The sequence below is a fragment of the Amphiura filiformis genome, chromosome 14 (genome assembly GCF_039555335.1).
Source record: "Amphiura filiformis chromosome 14, Afil_fr2py, whole genome shotgun sequence".
NCBI lineage: Eukaryota > Metazoa > Echinodermata > Ophiuroidea > Amphilepidida > Amphiuridae > Amphiura > Amphiura filiformis.
In genome coordinates this window covers 52,777,788-52,802,251 of record NC_092641.1, presented here as the reverse complement: position 1 = coordinate 52,802,251, position 24,464 = coordinate 52,777,788, and the positions used below count along the sequence as shown (strand labels likewise).

At 35.2% G+C, this 24,464-nt stretch overlaps 1 protein-coding gene across 2 annotated transcripts in view; it reads right to left on the bottom strand.

Annotated features, from left to right (window-relative positions):
• LOC140169075 (uncharacterized) overlaps nucleotides 1–24,464 on the bottom strand; it is a 56,272-nt gene that overhangs the window by 16,907 nt on the left and 14,901 nt on the right. The window contains exon 2 of one of the 2 annotated variants that reach the window (XM_072192351.1): nucleotides 12,971–13,168. In XM_072192351.1, the coding sequence (XP_072048452.1) occupies nucleotides 12,971–13,166 (196 nt within the window). In that variant the 5' untranslated portion in view covers nucleotides 13,167–13,168. Of the gene's footprint in view, nucleotides 1–12,970; nucleotides 13,280–24,464 lie in introns of those variants that run through there. The other variant, XM_072192352.1, reaches the window with a different exon arrangement.

Below are 24,464 nucleotides of genomic sequence, written 5' to 3'. Positions count from 1 at the left end.
GGTTGTTTGAACAAATTATTATATCTCGAGTCTGAACACCATGTTACCACTACTGTGGCGTTATTCACAAGCGATTGTGAGGGTTAATAAATGTAATGCTGTTTGGTTAACATATCCTTCGAACCCGTCATTGTGCATCTTTTTTCTAATAAATGTATTACACTGTAAAAAATATCTTACTCAACACTGAGTAAAAAGGGCATAGCTCAACAGTTGAGTAAAAATTACTCAACATGGAGGTCATAATAGGTCACAACTCAACTGTTGAGTAAAAAATTACTCAACATTGAGTAGTGTTTTACTCATTGAGTTCTGACCTATATAAGCTCAATGCATGAGTAATTTTTTACTAAACTGTTGAGATGTGACCTTTGTGTCAAAGATGGTTGTGATGATGATGATGATGATGATGATGATGATGATGACCGATACTATAATTCGCCTGCTCTCAATAACGCGATTAAATTGTGTGTCGTAAGTTAAATATCATATGATAGGGTTCTCATGTGAGATGACCCATTTATCATCAGTATCTATAACCAATGTATTTAGCCATCCCATTGAGCTGTCAATCACATTAGGTAATAGCTTTGATATTGCAAGGGACGAAACTGATATATGTGACGCAATCAAGCAAAATCAGTCGGAACTCGGAAATATTAAATTTTCAGTTTCTTATAGGTTAGTAAAACGCATTTACGAAGCTGGATTTTGCAGAAAACCCTATTGAAATTGAACAACCAGTTCCAAAGATATGAGCAATTAAAGAGTTTCTAAAACAGTCGGAAGCCAAAGGAAATGTTTTCTTTGTTTGGCTATATCTCAAAATCAATATTTCCGAGTTCCGACTGATTTTGCTTGATCGCATCACAATTATGATGTTCTTAAGCGATTGAAATCTAGTTATCTTTGCTTGACTGACGCTTGACTTAAGGCGGGTAGAAATGAAGCATGAACTATATTGCACTCAAAGATTGAGACAAAAAAAGCAGACACACAAGAGGAGTGGTATGGGCTCTATAAAGGCGATCAGAATGTTTAATATAAATGGTCTAGATGCATGTGGCGAGCGCAGCGAGCAGGAAAATTTGCATATTTAAGGGCTGGGGTATGAACGTTTGGACAATATTTATTGTGGGACATTAGAGCACATCAGACATATCGAATTGCATTCTGAATACGAAGAATGTCATTCTGATATCAAATATGGCAAATCATTAAAAATTGATATTTTTGATATTTAACAGTACTTTTATAAATCTGATGATTTATACTTAAAGTGTATGTAGGTGGGATGAAAAGCCGACGATCAATTGAAAATTTTGACCTTTCGTATTGAAGATATGGATTTTTTTTCCAAAACACCAAAAAAAATTAGGTCTTTTTGGGAAAAAAATCCATATCTTCAATATGAAAGGTGAAAATTTTCAATTGACAGTCGGCTTTTCCTCCCTGCTACATACACTTTAAGAATATGTCATTAGATGTATTTAATTTACTTCGAGTACTGTTATATATCAAAAATTTGAAAAATATCAAATTTTTATAATTTGTCATAAAATTTGTATTATATCGTGATTTTCAAAAAATGAAAATTATTTGATATCAGAAACACATGCTTCGTATTCAGAATGCAATTCGATAGGTCTGAGGTGCTCTCATGTCCCACAAAACATACTGTCGAAACGCAATAAACGCTCATTTTAGATCCCTTAAGTGTTTCCGTACTATTTTCCAAAGCCATTTTAGAGTGTTTTATTGAAAAGGTGCCCCATGAATGTGTGCTAAAAATCACTTGCCCCTTCTCGGCTTGCCAAAAATTGCTTTCCCCCCCCTTTCGGCTCGCCAATTTTTTTTTACCCTCCCACCAGGGCTCATGATCATTGCACAGCCCCTAACTTGTCGTAAATCGTGTCTGTGAAAAACATTAAAAACGATACTTTTAGGTATTGTTCTGAACTGGTATTCCTTCCACATGCTATGTTCAGGTAGCTAAACGGAATAGAGGCTAGCAAACACGCTCCCAGCAAACACAAAACGTTTTTAAAGCGCAACAGGTTATATTTTGGATATTTGGTTCAGGTAAAAATGTTTTAATAACATTAAATGTCTGGTTGTTTAAAGGTCAAGAAAACGTGTTATATGGTTTTGTATGAAAAAAACACTACCACAACTATTTAAAAAATGTTTTTAAAATGTTATTTTAAAATATTTTAGCAAAATTATTTTGCCAAATATTTTGTCAAGACTTTAATAACTTTTATCTTAGAATATTTGCAGTAAGTTGCCACAAAACGTTTTTGAATGTTATGAAAACGTTATATTACCCTTTATATATTTAAACGTTTTCTGGCAAACATTTTTAATCTTTTGCGAATGACTTCGAAAATGTTTTGTGTTTGCTGGAGCTATGCTTTATAAGAGCATTACACAGGATATATGGCAGGGGGAGGAGATAGCTCAAGCTATTCGCAATAGAGCTTGCATGTCAAGAATATCCGCCGGTAACAATCAACATTATGACTGTATTCCAGAGACCTGAATAACCAACATTCAATGTTTTTTACACGTGTATTCTTCAAGTGGTATCAACTGTATTGGATATTTACAACCATAAAACATACATCTTACGGCAAAGCTAATTATCGTAGCCAAGAAGTGTCATTGTATAGTGATCCATCATCACTTTATATAATATCATGAAGACATCGTGTATGGTAATCCCCTATCAATCAATCGGTCCCACCGTGTTTAAATTTGTACTCAATGTTCATTGCAATAGGGAAACCACCCAAAGTGACATCTTGTGTGTGCATCAACACGGCAGAGTGCCGAATACGGAAAATTGCTGTTCTGAGTAAACGGCGTTTGAAAGTATTGGGTCTATTTCATTGATCCTTCTAAAAATTTAGAACATTCGTGAGCACTAATTTGAAATGTATATTATAGAAGTGAATGTACACGAATTATTTACAATACTTGCATATTCTGAAACAATCGATATTGCCCTCAAAACGCGTTTTAACAGCTATTCGGCTTTATGCTGTAGCCAAAATGTCTCTACCACTGCGCAGAGAGAGGTCGAATACGCATTCAACTACGTGTAAACCATAGCACGCATTCTTGATTTTGGACTTTTATGTATAAAGTACTGGTTGTCCTAAGGCTATGTAGACTTAACTTGCTATAAAAGTCATCCCTGTAATATTTAGCAAAAACTCGAGGATTTTAAAGCAGAAATAACAATATTGGCCTATATTTTGCGTATGATTTTCCAGAATTTTCCCATTTCACGGGGGCGAACTCACATTATTAAACCACAGCAATATTATGTGGGGAATGTTTGTACTTATTTTGGTATCACTGGATAGAAGATACCCACAGCTATACCTTGGTATCAAATATATCAGTATAGGACATGTAATATAGAAAATTCGGGGTTTCCCGCTATACAATACTATAGATCAACCTGATTTGTACAGCTAAGTATACGATTCGTCTCTCTGCCGAATTCATTTATTGCACTTAGGCGCGATTCGTCCAAATCAAAATTTCAATAACTACGTCGAGGAGTAAGATTTACCATTAATTTTTGGTGGAAATGAAAGACAACCTGAAACATAATCATAAGCATACAAAAACCCAATTTACTCAAAATTCTCGATTCGTCACTCTGCCGAATTCATAACGATATATGACGCTGTACTTCCCCCATATTCCTTGCACTACTTGCGCCGCATTTAGATAGATTTAGCAAAACGTACAAACATCCTAATTTTCCCGTATGTGATTTGTAGGTCACTAAGTGGTATTTTATCAGAAACAAAAGTCAACCCCGATTTATAAAACACCTGCAGGAAATACTCACGTTGTAGCTTTTAAACAGCAACAGTTAGATTCAGGTTGTTGCTTTTGAGCTTCTGACACTTAGGGTTAGTGAATAGCACAGAGGGTGAAAGTGGTATAGTTGTGAAGCAATTGCGACAGCTTCTTACGGCTAAGGTAGCAGATTGAAGGATTTAACATTAAGGCAAGTGAGATGACAGGAGCTATATCATTTTCTAAAGTTAGATATTTAACTCGACATGTGCAGTACATTTCTTAATTTATAGATAAATATTAATACGACCTTAAGAAATGGGTCAATGAAGCCAATATATTTGAATTTATATTTCCACATATCTTGCGGGTTTTTTTATTTTTATTTAAGAGCAATACTATAATAAAACGAAAGTTTTGGGTTCCTTCGAGAAAATTCGTGCACATTGGGAAGAAATTACACCCACTATATCAAGCTTTGGGATATCCTTTATAGAACCCATGCCAATCATCTTGTGCGTCAGCTTTATTTGTCTTAGTATTTGAGTCCAAAGACACGGCTAGGTCAGTCGCGATATTCTCCAAGTTCAACCTGCCTGAAGTGGTACTGTTGACCGACCGCGTGTGCTTTTTAACAGATTGTTTCGACTGTTAAATTTAAAAGTTAAATATGAGTATAATGATCACTGGGGTAGCATATAAATGAAATAAAGTCAATTATAATAGAAAAGTAATTACAACCATGGTTTTCTAATTAACCCTAACGTCCTAGGAGTGGTTTGGTGGGAAGCACTTCGTAGGTTGTGACCTTTTGGTTTAATGGCACATTAGAGTTCACAGGTTGTGAGAGCTGGCATTTGTAAATGCCTTCACTGACTACCAGTCAGTGATCATTATTAATCATTTTGGCGTTCGCTAGCCAATGATGTTCCATGAAAAAATACGAAAGCTAATTCGTATTACATTTGTTTTCGACCGGGTTTGTGACATGCAATCATTGTTATTAGTGATAAATGAGCAGAATCTTTGTTTCATGAGCAACAATATACAATCCACCTTAATGGTTGTAATTCTATCAGATTTCAGATAATCGTACCCATAGGGGGTAAGCTGGATCACTCTAAATTTTAGACATTGTTTTATATTGTATCTTTTAAAGTAATAATGACACATAAGAACATAAAAGTATACATTTTCAGAAAGAAATTTATGTAAGAAATCCAACTAGAATGGCAGAAATTGTGAGAAAATTTTTTGTCCACCACAACAACTTACCATAAATTTCCAAATAAATGAAAATTGATAATTTATGTTTTGAATGTTTGAATAAGGACCTTACACTATTTTCAAAATCAAAATTAAACTTTTGAGACTCTTTTGACCCATATTTTTAAAACAAAGAAAGAATTCTAAAATTTGTGAGCTCTTAGTACGGAGTTCCATGCAGGTGTTTCGCATTTGGCGTAGGAGCCATTTGATTTTGATGGGCTAAAAAACCCCACACACACACCGTATGTTACACAAGGTTAATTAGAGAAATGTGTCTTCTGACATCAAAATCATTATTTTGGTGCAAAATAATCGTATGTCATCATCAATTAACACGGGGAACCATGTTGTGTTGTAAAATCCAATCAGAAGTTAAAGCCATATTATAACATTTGCTGAGGAGGACGCCCTCACTGATTTTTTAAAATTCATTTTTTACACGATTATATTGTACTTTATTAAACCAATATACCCGGCAAAAATCAAGACTCTAGGTGCTGTAGTTTTGTCAAAATCCGATATTTTGAATAAAACGATGGAACCGGCGTTTTATTATTACGATGGAATTATTAGTCGAACGCATACACGATGTTCATAACACGCAGTACGTACACGGCATGCGGGACGGTGATCTACACAAAAAAGGGTCGTACCATAACATGACCGAAGGAGTGGTACGTATTGGCGACATATGCGCTTGTAGTAAATTCCAATGTTCTTTGCTTTGCCGTAGTTGTTCGGCTCAAAAATAAAAGGGGATATATCTGACAGTAAAACTAACATTTAATGGCAAAAAAATGCTAATCTATTTTGTATGAAAATGTTATAATATGGCTTTAAAGTGGGTGCGTAATATCAGTATATAATTAGTACTGACTAGAGTTTGTTCGCATCTTTCTTCTTCAATTAATTTTTAATCAGTTGATATCCTAGTGAGCTCATTCATCCATCATTATAGAACAGCTGTAGAATAGATCTAAGAGGAGAGTAAAGCAAAGAGGGTTCCTGGTAACTTGCTTGATGAAGAAGTACACTTGTAAGCCAGCGCTAAATGCGTGGGTCATTTATCTACAAAGGCGTAGATCCGAAGGAGGGGGGGGGGGTCGCGCTCATTTGTACTATAAGCTTATTCTGGGCTAAAAGGTGCTAGATGCACTATACTTCAAGAAATTTTTTCCAACCCCATCCTCCAATGTCAAAAAGAAATCTACGCCACTGTTATCTACTGATGAGCGTATGGTGGCTATTATTTGAAGACGGAGTTTGATGAATTGTTATGTTTCTTGTAGTATATCTATGAATATTCTCAATCATCCAGGTAGTTGAATAAAGTTAGACTAGGTTATAAATCTTGTAGTAGTTTCAAACAATAGAGTGGTTACTGACATGTATTTAGAGTATTGAGGCAACCCTGTGTGTAATTTAGGTTAATTTTGATGGACAGGATCGGATTCTAAGATATGATCTTGTGAAAATTATAAGTTTCTTTTTCTGGCTTATATTAGTGTAGTTTTAAATCCAGCATAAAAGATTGAAAGCGTTGTTTCTTACAATATTGTGCGATTTAAAACACCATTTATTTAGTAAAGCGAATAGAAAGGGAAGCAGAATAATTATGTGCCTTTAAACGGGAGGAGCCTTCACTAAACAAGGGAGGCGGGCTACGACACAACCTGGCAGGGGCCTATTGTTCAGCGATAAAGAAGATCCCTCAGAGGTTTTGCTCATCTTTGACCAGTGACGTAACATCCTCTTCACAGGTCAACGAACTTTTGCCGCTTTAACATCAGTTGGCCTGATGATGCATCCGAGATAGGATGTGAAATATTGCCACTCACAAAAACGTAAGTCCAGTAGATCAGATTATAATAATTTCATAGTTATTTATACCTGGATGAATGATAATCTTCATAATCGTATGTGCCTTTAAATTACACAGCACTTTTTTTTGGTTTCTAATGTAATCTCACTGCATTCCATCATACCATTATTGTTTTATCAGAGTGGAAATGCGAATAACACTTACGGTGTTTTGTAAATGAACAACAACAAAATCTATTGTACAACGTACATTCCAGATGCGCAGATAACAACTTTACAATCATAATGCAATTAATCCAATGCCATTTGTTACCACTCTTGAGTAGTTTTGCTATTGAAAAAAATACACATGCCTCACTGTCACTATTGTGTACACCTTTTTATCAAGAGCTCTGTTCTCTTCAATCTGTTCTCTTCAATGTGACCTATTTTCAAAATAACACAAACTAACCCGGGCCCCTGGTGGAAGGTGTATGAGGGTGAACCACGGGTTTCGGGATACCATTTCAGTCATTTTGGTATAGCGATTGTTGGTTTTTTAGAGAAGACAAATGTGGTCAATTGGGTCCTCTTATAAAAGTAACATTGACAGCTTTGGGTGCTTTTTTCGAAAAAATGGTATATTGATGAGTTGCAAAATCAATCAAAAGTAACTGGAGAAAATTAGCATCCAAACGTCAGCGTGGTACATCATCTTACGAATGTTTTTGAAGATACCCCCTGGCAAGATAACAAGTAACTTGTAGTTTCCTATATGAAATAGACTAAAAGTAGATTTTTGCTATTGTATACACTTGCTATTAGCAAGAGCTAATTAGGAACCTTTCCTTTTCAGTGACCTAGTTTCAAAATAACACAAACAAACTAGTAAACCCTTTCCTCTTTTTAGACATTTCTCATGTAGTCCAACAAATTCATGTTAACCATTACTCCATGTTTTTGAATGGTATCCTCCCACCACACCACTCCACGCCATACATAAATTCTGCCAGTCACATTTCCCCAATATGAAATTTTTTTAAAGTAAAATTTTAATTTTAATTTTACTTCATTAAAGTTTGGCGGAGGCGGGGTTCGAACTCACGGCGCACTACTTTGAACACACTATGAATCCAGCGCCTTAGACCACTCGGCCACTTGTCTTGTTGGAATCCATTTGAAACTTATTTGAAGATATAATCGCAACTTCAACATAGGCATACCACGTGACAAGCAAAGGTAGAAAACGTACCATATTTTGGAATTTCATTTGCCTAAAAACATTAATGTGTATTATTAGCGCTCAAATCCAACAATAAACATGATAAATGGGCGTCTATATGGACAATACATTATATCGATTTTGACACGTGCTCGTGTCTCAGTACATTTCCATGGTCAGTAAAATACTATAGAGGAACCTACCATTTTCTTGTAGACACGTTCGATGTTTTGATCAAGTATGTGAATATTCGACATTAGACCCAAAATGTTTTTTCAGGAAATAAAAGATTAGATTACCATAAAAACGAAACAGTAATCTTTGGTTGGGTCTGATGCAATATTCACATAGAATTTTCAACGTTTTTTCTATCCTTATTCTTGCTCAATTAAAAAAATATTTTGGCGTATATAAAATTGAAATAAAATTCTCTGCCTCTTAAACGACATCAAATGTGCCACAATTAGGTATCACGAATCGTTATATATGATGTGCAGTTAATATTCATATTTTCTTTTATACAGAGGATGCTTCAGTTTTGACAGGAAAAATATTTTCTTGAAAACCCTCTCACTCGGTTATTTTAAAAATGTAACCACGCTTCCCTAGAATATGCAATAAATTAGCATTAAAATTTTTCTTATTCTAACAGCAAGCGTTTCTAAAATGTAGTATGGCGAAATGTGGTGTATCCTCCCACAAAGCCATGCCATTGCTTTAATGCAAAGTGATATGGACTCAGCTGTGAATTGAAAATGCCTCGCAATGCTTCTTTTGTACTTATTTTCAATATTATTGATACCCATCAAAGATAATATAGCCTTACCACAACATCTGAAGTAACCTTTGTTCAAGATCTCGGAAAACATGTTGAACTAAAATCATTATCTCGTAGTGAATAAATAGAATGTGTATGTGTATTTTGAACGAAATACCATTTACTGGAAATATAAAGAAAAGAGGGTGCGCTCATAAACTTCGTTTACCACTTGTTTCGTCATTTTCTGTAACTGTTTAAACACGTTTAAGTTCAAAACTATACATCCTTTATTATTTCTGTAAGGCTGAAAAAATTGGATCCGGTCAAATAGCCTCTGCGGCAGATTGTGGTCTTGTGACTTTAAATATAACGTCATGTGTATTGTTTAGCAACGCCTCTGCGGCAGATTGTGGTCTTGTGACTTTCAATATGACGTCATGTGTATTGTTTAGTAACGCCTCTGCGGCAGATTGTGGTATTGTGACTTTCAATATGACGTCATGTGAATTGATTAGTAACGTAAAAAAAGATGTGATGCTCTGCTACCCCAACTTAAGATTATCCGAAGTAGGGATTTTATTATGACGTCATTAAAGACTTTACATGATTTCATAATTAAGGGGATTATCATAATTTTGTTCGTAGATGGGAAGTAGTCACAGTACTACTATCTGCTGAAGACGCTCGTCGACCTAGCAAAAACGTTCCAAGAGAGGAAACATTACACAGTGTTGAGGTAAAAACTTTGATAAATTTGAAATGCCAGCGAACACCAGTATTAGAAGCACAAAGTGTACCCATTTAACCTTACTATTAGCATTTACCTGAATTCTAAAGCGACCCAATCCTTTAAGTGGTACATTATGGTATCTACCATTAGTTTTTTCTATTAAAATATTTGGTCGTACTTATTTCAATATGAGCATTTTGTTTAATGAATTGTGTACACCCTACGACACTGTAATAATATAAAGTGTCCGGCAATAATAATGTATTATAACATATTAATAAAAAAATAAAAAAAATGATAATGATAAAAAATTATAAATATTAAAAGATAATTAATTAATATTAAATAAATTTTACAATTCTGTGCTACTTTTTTCCTATATTACGCACTCACAAATACAAGGGACGATTTCATTTGGTAGGCTTATTTATTATATTACACATATTATTTAATATTAAATAAGGGTATAATATAGTGATAACCGTAATAAGGAATATTAAAGAACGACAAAGAAGTTTAATAATAACATGATTAAAGTACTTCACATAATAAAATTTGCATTAGAGCAATATTTTTGACTGACTCGATCTCACTGAAATATCCATACAACGTAATAAACAAAATATCCGAAGTAATGAAATAAAAAATATTTGAAGTAATAAAATTGTTGGAAAGAAGCTGTGTTCCTACGAGACTTTCATTAGAAGCAGATTAACTATAATGAAACACAGTATATATTTTACAACTATATTGGAATTTACGCATCAGGAAACGCGATTTTTGGCCCTGGTAGAGAAACTAGCGATGTGTCATAATTAATCAAAATTTGTGGTTATCATTTTACAGAATTTCTTGAAGGAGTTCACACAATGATTAACACAGATGTCATGGTCATGGGTACTGAAGCAAGAATTTTGACAAACTGTCAAAATTAATTACATAGTTGTTACTTCACCCACCTTAAACTTACGCAGCGGAACCGTTTATTTGTGACGTGGCACCACAATATACTATGTGACAAGTTGAGTGTAAATAAGACGCTTTTGAGATATTATGTAATATATTCTACTCCCTGCATAAATCTATTGCCACCTGTGCTGGAATGGCAAAGAGGATTAAGATACATATTTATCTAACCTTTGCCCTACGACACAGTTTTTGATGTGATTATTTTATTAATGTTTCTAACCAAATATTTCTTAGTTTTCAATTCTAGACCTTAAAAACACAAACAGCTATCACACTAATATACACATATATTTTCAGCTATTTTTAATAATATTTTATTTTATTTTTCACATTTTGCATTTTTCTGCCTTTTTGTGGTTTTGTTTCTTCTATTTGTGTGCATATTGAGGGCGTCATTTACATATGTTTTAAATTTGACTTAGCCCCAATGAATATGAGTTATTCCTTTATTTCATGATGAAAAGTAGTTTGAAATGTGTTTGTTATATGTTACTCATTTTTATAATGTTTTAATGCCATTATACAAGTGCTTGCCATCAGTGTTCAACTTTGCTTAATAATGAGTACAGTTCTACATGCCAGCAAACGACCGTGACGAAGGATGGGTGGTGGTGAGGGCGCTTGTTCCAAACATCTAGAGATTTCGTCCGGCATATAAACGCCCGTATTTACACCCAAATGGCTCAAGCAAATTGCAGATCCATCCTTTCCGTTCATTTAAGTGATAACTAATTTACCCACCACACCTTACCCGGGGTAAGACCATCAAACATCGAGCGTAGGTGGGGTTGTGGTTAAAATAACAGAATATCCGGGGAAAATCGAACATTAGTGGGATTTGGCCGAAAGCTTTTTCCATCTGTACTTTTGTACATACAGACTTTCCCAAATTTGTTGTACGTAGTTGATGCATTGTGATAAATGCAATGTCACAATTTTGTATTAAAGTGTTCTGTTCCAGGATAGAGTAATTTTACCACCGTTTAAATTATTACGATCAAAACTTGACAAATATAATTATGATTGTTCCGAGGTTTTTGCCTCAATTTGAAAAATTGAACTAATACGTAGTGTTACTCCCGGGGTGTTACTACTAGTCCTATGAAAATACTGATAACTAATATAACTAAGGCAAAAAAAAAAAGGGTTTGTCTCAAAGCTCACGAGAAATTTAAAAACAAATGCGAAATGCGATTTTTTTAATTTTCGAATTTTTTCATTGTATTTTGAGAAAAAATTCTGATTTTCGCCGATTTTTTCTGGAAAAAACTAAAAAAACTAACATTTTTGAAATAAAAAAAATTTCCGCATTATTTTTTTGTCAAATCGTGCGATTTTATAAACGCGCGCGCAAGCTTTGAGACAAACCTTTTTTTTCTAATAAAGCAAAAGCGACCTAGAATTATTAATTAAGTAAATAGCAAAATATATGAAAGTTCTAATTATCATTTCAAGCTAGTATTGTAATAAATATTGTTTAAAGTCAAAGTCAAAATTAACACATCCCACACACAAAAACACATAAACAAACACACCAGCTAATAAGCTTTTTTTTTGCAATTCTTGGCTCCTATTGTGACCATCCATCACAAATGGTGTGTATCGTTGGCAGAGCTAGTTTTTGAGATATGTTCCATTGAAACAATAGACAACAAAGGATTTCAAAACCATTTAATGAATTGTTATTCCCTTGCAAACAGGCAATAGGGACACGTAATATATCGTTGTAAAGGCATTTTGTGGAAAGCTTGCTTGTCTAATATTCTTAACAAGTGAATATGCCGATATTGCAACGCACTTGTGGATGCTTATTGTGAAGCTTATTTTGTGAAAAACTTGCTTGTCTAATATTCTCAACAAGTGAATATTCCGATATTGCAACGGACTTGTAGTTACTTGTTGAGAAGCTTATTTTGTGGAAAATTTGCTTGTCTAATATTCTCAATAAGTGAATATGCCGATATTGCAACGGACTTCTGGTTACTTGTTTTGAAGCTTATTTTGTGGAAAAGTTGCTTGTCTAATATTCTCAATAAGTGAATATATCGATATTGCAACGGACTTGTGCCGGTGGTTGCTTTTTGTGAAGCTTATTTTGTGGAAAATTTGCTTCTTTAATATTCTCAGCAAGTGAATATGCCGATATTGCAACGCACTTGTGGTTACTTGTTGTGAAGCTTATTTTGTGGAAAAGTTGCTTGTCTAATATTCTCAACAAGTGAATATGCCGATATTACAACCCATGTGTGGTGGATGGTAACTTATGCTCACTGGTATTTACAACTCAAATATTGCAATAGCTCACAAATGTTTTATTTTATGTCCGTGAAAAGTCGTATAATTCGCTGGAGAAAACGACAAAAAATATAATAATTTAATTGAATATTTTTGATCTACTTACGTCCATATCCTCCTCGTTTCTCCATTTCATATTGTAAATCTACCATTGCTCGCTTTACATATGGGTTAATCATATTGTCCAATTCATAAGCGTCATCTTCTTGTTCCCAATCGTCTGGATAAATAAATGCTGCTGTTGTTACTGATATTGTAATCGTAACAATAACTAGTAAAAAGCACACTCTGGAAGTATTCATGGCTGTAAGTTAAAGTCAGATAAAAACACAGAATCCAGTTAAGAAATACGTATATCAGGAAAAACTCATAACAAGCCCTGGATGAAATACTATGTTAAGTGCACTTGGCTGGCTACCGGCGTACTACAATTGACGGGAATATTGTGTCAGTCAAATCGTGGTATTGTTTGCACATGCGCAGTGAATCAAAAGACGAAGGTGTTTTTTTTAAAGTCGTGTCTCTTTTGTTTTTCATTTTATAGTATCTTGTTCATCATAATGAGGAAAACTTTTAATGTACACAGTCTTGGTTAGTACCAAGAGGATGGTGGCACATAAGTCATACCCTAAAAAAGAATAACACTGTCCATAATGAAATAAATGTGAATCACAAACATGCAGGGAATGTATGAAAACAAGTTTTGTAAAACAGTGGACACATAGAAGATGGTTCTTATGGCAAGCCACATCATTCATAAATGCGAGTTTTGCCCGCTATACTGGTCGAGGAGCCCGCTATACTGGTCGAGGAGCACGCTATACTGGTCGAGCAGCACGCTATACTGGTCGAGCAGCACGCTATACTGGTCGAGTTTCACCACGCCGAACGGCGAGTTTCACAACGCCGAACGGCGAACTAGCTTACTGAAAATTGGTCGCTCTATGAAAAATGACAGGCCCTACATGTATATATCAGGTGTTGCCCTTTGAAAATGTGATTGAAGTTCTGTTTAATGTGTAAAAATGGAAAATAAATTGTAAATATCATAGATGAAATTAAAGGAAAATTGTGCTGTGTTTTATCTTAAAGGTTCTGATCTCTTTTCTTTTTCATATTATGCCTATAAATTAACGTAAAAATGTCCCCGTTCTTTTCTAGTTACCGGTATAATTTCCTCTTATCATTCTTGACCAGATAGCTCGTGATTTTTTTATTTATGTGGCCCTTTAAGTATTTCTTTATTTTGGTTTTAAGTGTAGGCCTATACGGTATAAGATCATATAATATCATCATATACATTTCACTTGTTTATGATTTTTCATTATTTTATTTTTAATTCTTAATTGTGGGCATCCTCTCTGATATGGTCTAAATGTTTATTACACAATAAAAAGTGCTTGTCAGGAATGTGCCTTGAATTATTGAAGTAAAACAAATTTTTTGGGAAAACTGGATTTTTCCTTTTTTGAAAAGAAAAATAGACTCTTAATTTTTGGATTAAAAAAAATAGGCGTAATAAGCCTACATATAGGCCTATTATGGGTCGGCCCTGCATATTAGGATCGGTCGGTGGAGTAGGCCCTACAAGTAGCCTACAACCACAGAATTAAACCAGAGAACCAGGACTCGACCGCCATCTTGATACAGGCATGGAGCAAAAATTGGGGGTATTCGGTTTCCCTCGGAATGCGCTCGAGGCATTCGTTGTCATGCAAGCGCGACATGGATGATGGGCGCATTTGAGAGATGCACTTGATGCGACCTGCACGCGAGTACCAAGACGCTTCAGATGAGACGCAGAATTGTTTTCGTTCGTCTCCGCGCACCGTCGGCAAGGACCCGAATACCCCCAATTTTCTCCCCATAGCTGACGGCTCGATTGTAGGCCTACGTGGCGGTATAGGGAGTCCCGGTTCTCCTTCTCTAATTCTGTGCCTACAACCAAACATTTTTTTGGTCTTTGAATGCGGCTTTCCTTGTAATACTGCAGTACTATCCGGGGAAATAAAGTAGGAAAATATATGAGACTAAAACACATTGAGACTAAAACCATGGGCGGCACATCCCCGTATATATACATGTGAGTACCCGGGGGGAGGGGGGGGGGGTTAAAGGGCAAAAGAGTGCGCACGTAAAATGAACAAATTTCAGAGAATACCGGTTGACACTTAACCCGATCTTCAATAAATAACATTAATAAATAACCTGACTGATTGAATTTGCAACTAACATTGAATTAGGGGTTCATTCATAGGATTTCGCTTGAACACTCGCATAAATCAACGATCATGTCATGCCCGAAATCCTATGAATGAACCCCGTTCATACCATAGACATATCCACCTTGTTTGTCTGGGGTTCATACAACATTCTGAACATTGTTCAAGTAGCAATACAAATAATACATGCGCGTGTAGGCCTGCGCAAAACTAGCAAATCGTGGATCGCGTTAATTGGGTTAAAACTCTGCGTGACGCAGCTTGTTTAAATGCCCTGTGTAGGCTTAAAGCCTTAATGTACGATCTTTTTAAATTTTTAGATTTTTCTTTTTTTTTCTTCTACAATGATAATATGCAATCATTATGAAAGTTCCCAATACATTTGGACGCGAAAAACATTGGGAATTTGCAAAGAAACAACATCATAAACTTCACCTCTACACTCGCGAAACATCTCGCACTATTTGGATTAGGACAGCGAGTGCGGCCTCAGAGTTAGTCTCCTACGCGGCCAGTTTGGTTACGCTCCTTCTACATGTGGAGGGAGCGTAACCAAGCTAGTTTTGTAGGAAGCTAGTACGGTTTGCGATCGTGGCCGACATAAAGTCATAATCTAAAAAATTATGACTTTATGTCGGACCAACAGAAAATCGTCCCGTTTTACTACAAATAGGACGAATTTGACAGTTTGCTCATAGATTTAAGTTAGAACATGTGTAAGTATTACAAATATGCCGGTTTTGAAAAAAATAAAGGTAAATTCTGAAAAAAGATCGTACATTATGACTTTAACGGCTTAAGTCCAATCAGAAACGAGAGCAAGAGAACCCCGCTTTTAAAACTTCCGGGCACATTGATTCGTTTTTATAAGAGATATACCAAAAAAACTAGATAAAAGACCCACCCCGAAAAAAGTTTACCAAAATTGTTTTTAAACATTATTATAATTCTGCATGTATTATTTTTTTCGTGAACTATAAGTATTTTAGATCGACGTCAGAAAAACTCGCCGTTCGGCGTGGTGAAACTCGACCAGTATAGCTTGCTGCTCGACCAGTATAGCGTGCTCCTCGACCAGTATAGCGTGCTCCTCGACCAGTATAGCGTGCTCCTCGACCAGTATAGCGGGCTCCTCGAACAGTATAGCGTGCTCCTCGACCAGTATAGCGGGCTCCTCGACCAGTATAGCGGGCAAAACTCGCATTTATGAACGATGTGGCTTGCCATAGGTTCTTATTTTCAATAAACAATTATAAAAGATGACATGATTCCAATTTGGATAGACTGTGTCTGCCTTCTTTAAAGGGGCACTTCGTGATCCACTGCCTCATTACCCAAGACAGTGGGAGGTGTTATACCTTAGGATTTCTTGCAGATTATGTCGTTTGACAAAGACATCGTCCAATTTGTAGTTTCGTCATGTCGACTGACAGAAATAACAATACATATGGTTATGAGGCACTATAACACAATGCAATTATATGTAACTCGCATATTCAATGTTTGAAGCAATTGGAATTTTACAGAGCTTTTTTGTGTGTTATCTATATTGCACCATATACAATTTAAAAAGATACTGGAATGACGAAATGCCCTTACATATTTAGTATTCTCGCATGCAAACTATGGATGTTGCTGGGCGTAATGTAGCAAACTTGCAATAAGACTAATTTTTATAACCGGAATCTTTAATAGCAGCGATCAAGAGCTATTTCAATAGACTTGACAACATCTCTAGTTTCCTGTTCGACTTTTTGTGATGATATTTCAGTCTCTACGCAGGACAACCAATTCTTTTGTTCAAAGCTCACTCAGTCATTTAATGAGGCAATACAAACGATCGAATTTGGTGTTGAAATGAGCAAAATTTTGAGTTACACCTTTTCAATGTAAAATTAATTTTATCGGCCAAATGAAAAGCAATAATTTTCATTTTTTCAGTAAATGTCATGAAAAACTGTAATGCTTGATACTGTATTTTTTTTTTCAAATCCTAGTGTTAAATTTAGGCGTGAAATTCAGTCATTAAGGGTAAGATTTTCGATTTTGATAGGCTTCAACTCTGCCCGCGAGCCATTTTTTGGATCAACCTTTTAGCATTTCAAAGTAATATAGTTCGCTAAAGAAGGATTTTTCCCAACTTTCTAACGCACATCACCGTGAGCGATATATCATAGAATTTCCGTTTTGATTCCACAATTTTTTAACTGCCGGCTGAAAATGTTTCAAATCCACGCTTGAAATCTTAGGCTAATACTAGCATTAGCTAGGAATGGAATCCATAGCCCCTATAAATTGAAATTGCAGGCTATCACGGGAGCAAATTTCCAAAATTCACCTCATTTACCACAACATCCAATTGGGGATTTGGGCTACCAAATCGCTGATCAGGCAATCCTGGTTTTCAATGGAAAAGGGACCTGGTTGACAACAATTGAAATATCGATTATTTCTGCTGGTTGCTCTCGAGATGAAGTACTGAGTTTGACATTTTTGGAGCATGAAGGGAAAAAGGGTAAAATAAAAACGGAAATTCTGACAAAACTATAATATATAGACCCACACGATGTGCCTTACAGAGGTGGGAAATATCTTTCTTTAGCAAACTATATTAGTTTGAGACGCTAAAAATGAATTCCGTAAAAAGCTCGCGGACGAACTAAAGGCCTATTAAAATCAAAAATATCACACTAAAAGACAAAATATGATGCTTGAATTTTAACACCAGGAAAAAAAAAAAATGTATATCCAAGCACTATGTTTTTAGCTGACATTACTGAAGAAAAAAAATATTGCTTTATATTTGACCGAGAAAATAAATTTCATAGCAAAAAGGTGTATCTCTGAATTGTGCTGATTTTAACATGTATCGATCAACTTTTAGCGCGACTATGCATTTCTAAAGAATCGGTTGTCGAGCGTAGAGACTGATGTTTATAATGGTGGTGATGATGATGTTGCTGATGATAATAATGTTGTTGTTGTTGATGATGATGATGATGATGTTGTTGATGATGATGATAATGATGATGATTATGATGACGATGACGACGACGGGATTCTAATTCTTCTTCTCATTTCTTCTCTCATTTCTTTCTAAGCACGTCTACACTTTTTTCTTTGTCTTGGATGTGACAACGCAACACCTTCGCGTCATTCATTTGGTTTACATTAAGGACAAATTAATCAACCTGTTATTTTTATCGTTTCCAAGTAACGTCCCAGAAGAGGAATATTGCTAAAATTAACACAACTACTTGCGTCACAAAAGTGACGCAAGATGTGTTGATATTTTGTTTTTGTCATTGGTACTAATCACAAACATTATAAATACTACCACGCCAACAAATTAACCCCCAGCGAGTCTCAATGTTTTGCTGAGTTTAATAACAATAATCATTATCTATAGTAAAGAAAGAGCACCAATGATGAAACTCTACACTCTATTGCGAATTCAAATAAAGAGTAATGTCAAAAATCAAATGTCAATCTGAAAAAATATTATCCCACTTGAGACCAACTAGACACTTAACTGTTCTATTAAGTCATCGAGCGAATGATATTCTCGAGGACTCCTGATTGTCATATTCCCGCGGCATTTAATAATCTGCCAATATCAAGTGAAAAGCCAGTCAAAATCCCGTAAAATGTATTACATTGTCGTCAATTCGTGCGTGTACTCGATGCTTTTTGTTACTCCTTGAAAATGATATTTACTTCACTTGTTGTGAAATAAGGTTACTTGCCATTAGCACAAATAGTAGCTTTTAAAGTGGGTTTGTGATATAATGTATTAAAAATCACACATTTTACGGCTAGGTTAGAAATTGAATAGGTAAAAGTAAATATTATAAGTTGGTTTGAGCCTGGTCTGGGGTTCCATTCTTAGCCACGAATTTTATAGCATTTCAGTTTGTAACCTGTTAACCTTTTGAGGGAGTATAGTAGTATCAATATTAACACGGTGAGGGGCTTGGTCTTGGAGTAGACAAATATTCTGTTCTCTGTTTTGGACATTAATCAAGGTCCTGTGCCCTCTGACATTTTCCTACAAAAAGTGTGAAAGCTACAAAAGAACCCTGTTAGAACAACATCGCTACCGTATCCTTACATACAATATTGTAAAAATTTTAAAGGACTTTATGAAGCTCGGGCAAACTGGTATGTAATAAATAAATTGAGAGAGTAGAATCTGTAATCTCACTTAGTCATGATTACATACTCTCTCACTGTATCGTAGAGGCCAGCTATTTATAGGTTAATAAACGCGTATCACTTGTTGGGAGTGAAATTGTACAAAATAATGCCCGCGTACAGAAATGTTGATGCGTCTAATGTACGAGCCCCGAAGGGGGGAGTGCATTAGACGCATCAACATCTCAGTACAAGTGCACTATTTTGTACAATTTCTCGAGCAACAAGTGATACGCATTTATTAACCTACTTCATACACGAGAAAAAAAGCTGTGATTGTTTGTTATTTTTTATAACAAAATTGTCACTAAAAATGTTGGAAAATGCAACCTATATTAAGTGCATCCACCCGCAAGAAAAATGAACGCATCCGAAAGCACTGCGCGTACTACGTGGAGTGCGCGCCCGTGCAATTATACAATATTTATGCACGGGTAGTAATTTACTAACGCTTGTTCTAATTGGTTCTCACTATCTATATATGAATACAATTTAATACGTAAACACCGATTTTGGTCTGAATCTACGATTTACGTTTCATAATTATGTGCAAAGGTGCATAACAGATGAAAAATATTGAGATCAAAATACCAAAAAGCTCAACCGGTAATAAATTACATGATTGAATTTAATGCTCGATGTAAAGTGTTTATAGATGCTTATTAAAAATCGTAACTTGATAACCTCTAACAACATGAACAAGATGTCTTTTATGTTTGTATTATGTTTTATTATTAAAAAGATTAGAAGAAGATCATATATCCCCCATAATGCGGCGAAAAAAGTGTGATTGTATCAGATATTATGCATATGAACGGTCCATTTCTGAAAGCCTTTGCAAATTCAACCGATATTACGATTGTGGTCGATGTCACTGCGCACATCATTTCTGCGCAGTTCAACGTGCGCAATGACGAAGTGCACATCATGTAGACATCCTTTGCAAAGGATTATGTGAATTATTGAAAAGGTGAATTATGCTAGCCAAAAGGAATATACGATAGACAAAACAGCGAATAATCAGGATTGACTGAAACAGTTGGAGCAAAATAGACTATAAAACAGATGCACAACATTAGTTATATACTAGTATTCTGGACCAGTTTTGCAATTAGTTGCAAATTTACAGGGTTTCCGAAGTGATAAATTAAAGATCGATTGTACGACTTTGTAAAACGATCACGGTCTGGTCTTATCACGGTCTAGTCTGGTCCCGAGTGTCGCTGCAAAAGAGAGATGTGCAATCTGGCCTGTAAACACAGGCATGCATATTTGCCTTTAACTTTATCAAAACTATTTGAAATTCACACTCCTAATGTTTTTTTATAGAGGGTTTTTGTGAAACTTTTTAATAACATTAAAATGGGTTGTATATAATAATTTATAAACAAAAAAGTCATACAAATGTTTTAAAATGTTTTGAAATGTTGTCAAATGCTATTATAATATATTTGTTGCAAAATTACGCCAATATTCAAAAAGTTATGTTCAAATGTTTTATGGAACCTTTAATGCTCTGTGTGCTAGCCATGCGCTTCAACGGAAAAAGTTGAAGTTTTGAAATATTTTGTCCTCGAGCCATACTTGAAAAGTCTACTTTAGCGACCTCATTCTTACCAACCATTTTGATTTGAATAGACAATGAAGCCATTTATTGTCATCAGACAATCCATTCTAATAAAGCTAAACTCTAATAACCTTTTTAATACGGTTCCAGTAATCTCCCAATGTACTTTTAAGTAATGCTTTCTATAATGAACATCGAGTAAATATTTACTGAGATATTGTGACGTTTTACATGTCTTAAGGTTACACGAAGAAACGTATAAAAAACGTAGAAAAGACGTATAAAGTTGTTCTCTAAAACCGCGTTTTCTCAGCAATCAAATATCGCAGTGAGTCAAATGTTGGTGCATGGATGTATCTTAACATTATTTTTGTGTGTTTATACACATTTTTAGAATCCGTTTGAAAATCCTTCGTTTAAATCATTTTTACGCACTATGTTCACAAGATCAAAAACACGTTCCATGCAGTTTTTTTCAAATATTCGCTCCGTATAAAACTACACCGAGTGATTGTTTTCTCCTTTTTTGTATTGTACTACAAATCGACCAAAGAAATAATGTTGCCATGGGGAAGAACCAAAAACAGTACCGATTAAATTTTATTAGCCCGTTTTGGGGAACAATTTTCGAGAATCTTGTACCACAAAACACTGTTATGTTACATTATCGATATCTGGATTGTGGAACATTAATTTTGATTTCTAACTGCCTACATTATTTCTCAAAAGTATGTCGATTCCTTTACCAATTGAATTTCACTCCAAATTTAAGCTACTTTTGCAAAAATTGAGGGTTTTCGCCATCGATACCTCCGACATTTACAGCGGTGATGAGATTGTTTATCATAAGAGCCTGGTATGCACTATTCCATAATACTCAGTTTGAGATCAATCGATTTCACAGATCACTCAGTAGCTCAATCGGTTAGCGCGCTGGACTCACGTTCGACTATAATACTATGGTTTTGAGCTGGAAAACTTTGGTACGTGTTCGAGTCCCTATGTGGTCTATTCCATCTATTTTATTTTATTTTTCTCTCACTTTTTTCTTTTTTCTTGTTCGTTTCTTTCTTTCTGACTGCAGCGATTGATTGTTTTTGCCCGTTTTTTTTCATTATATAATTCAGGAATTTTTAGGCTATACTAGTCTAATAGGCGCGGCCTATGAATATATTTTTACAAATTAGATTAACAAAATATTGGTTGTTGGTTTTGTTACTGTTGTTGTAGTTATTGTTGTAGGCCTATATATTGCATATTCAGGGTATAAATAGGCCCCGGTCCCCGCACTCCGTGCATCGGCGGGTATTCATGCTTGTCGGTGAACTTTAAAAACACTTTTTGCATCTCATTTCGCGAAGTTTTTAGGGGAAAAACACCCCTTTTTTTAGCAATTTCGCGAATTATTTGCCCTTCGACAATACCCCTATTTTCGCTAAAACGCGAACGATATTTCTAATATACCCCTTTCTGGCAGAAACGTGTAGGCTGATCGATGAAAATACCCTTTTTTTTCAATTTCGCGAACACGTGGTTTGAAAAAACACCCCTTTTTTGTGTGTTTCGCGAATCGCGTTTCTTCATCTGAAAACACCCCTATTTCGCGAAATTTTCGACAAGCATGAATACCCGCCGATGCACGAAGTGCAGGGACCGGGAAATAGGCATACTAGGCCTATTATAGCCTATAGAAGCATTGATTTATTTCACGACAGATATCATCCAGGATAATTTTAAAAATTGAAAATTTAGAAAATCCAAAGGAAAATTGCCGAAAACGGCTGCCCACAACCACACCCCCCCCATCAGCCCATATGGTCCTATCATGGTCGCCTCTTCCCTATCCCTGCAACATATAGGATGACTCACGAGCCGCGATTTGTCCGTGGCCCTAGTTCAGATTGATACAATATTGTACGCGTGAGTTCATTCTTTTCTGCATGGCTGTTTCCATTATTAACTTACGCCCCTCTGGAATCAAGCCTTGAAAATCAATTGTATTTAACCTTTAAAGCTTTTTGTCATCCAATTACACCACCACCTACTCCTCACGGTTTTATACGCAGCATCAAGGACGATGTCCATTAAAGACTATAATCATCATAATAGCTGCCTCGGGTGTTATTGCGTTTTTCGTAAGACCCTTGTTGCATATTGTTGATACTGTGAATATTATTTGTCTACCCTCCCAAGTAAACACGAAGTATATATATATTCTTATTGGGAGACAGATGTTTTCAGTCAGTTTGCCCCAAAGCAAAAATACATAACTACAAGGAAATAACACATAAGATACGGTCTTCTTACTTATTTTAGGTTAATTCATATCAAGATATGACAGCTTACTGTTACTTCTTCACAGAAATGACAATCTGCTGCCATGTCAAATGATGAATTAACCAATCAAGGGATCACAGACTTCCAGGCCTCTTCTTGGCCTTTCCTGTGATTCCTTCACTCTCACTTGTATTATAATTTTGTACGTATTCTATGGTTTTTGCTATTTGATGAGTGAAAAAATAAATGAATGAATGAATGAATGCATGAATGAACGAATGAATGAATGAATGAATACTTGGGAAACAAGTGTTTTTGAATCAGTCTGCCCCCAAAGTAAAAAGGCAGTAACTGCAAGTAAATTACATAACATATACTTCATTTTAGTTTGATAGGCAAATATTTTGAATCAGTCTGCCTCAATGTAAAAGGCAGCATTGCGAATAGATTTACGCTAGAACATTGTTATTGATGTAAATAACAGTATGCAGCAAGGATATAACAATCACAGTGTATAACAATATGTGGCAAGTTATTATCGATTACAAATGAAACAGATGAAATTGGTGAAAGGTAGGTATAATTCACATTAATGAATGATTCGATCATTGTCACAACAATATAAATAGGTGTTGCTCTGAAATAATCAAGACAGTGTCTTGCGACGGTGATGAAGAGTATACTTCCAAATTTCTTGTACTTCAGGGAAACCCGGGCGGACATTAAATGCACGATTTTTTATCTGCAGTACAGGGTGATTTAAAATGAACTGTACCCAACTTCAAAAATTAAAATAAAATACTTAGCGACATTTAAATAATTTGTGTTTGTAAGCTTTAACAGGACAGTATGTTTCCTATTATTAGTGAAAAAATCATGTCTTGGTTGCGGAGAAAAGTACATTCTTAGAAAACACACCAAAAACGATGTTGCACACGGATAAGTATTTTATTCAAACAATCTGTTCTACATCATTTTGGTCAATTTTTCGCACCATTTCTATTTGAATTCAAATCTCACTCTACAATTTCAAGTCAACGGGTCCTTTGTTCTACATGTATTATTTAACATGTAATCTTTGTAATTGAATATCAATATTATTGATTTAATGATGCGAAATAACATTTGTCTTGGTTTTGCTGTACATGTCGGTAGTCATGGTAGCCTAGTTGCATTTTGTTACTGGGGTAGAACACGGGTAAACTTAGTTCCATGTGTTGGTCTAAAAATGGAACGATAACTTGAAAATGCGATATCTTTTGACAAAAACCACTCATTATCAAAATTCAAAATTTCTGCTACAGAACACTTATCACTGCTTTCTATGATAGTTTTTTGAT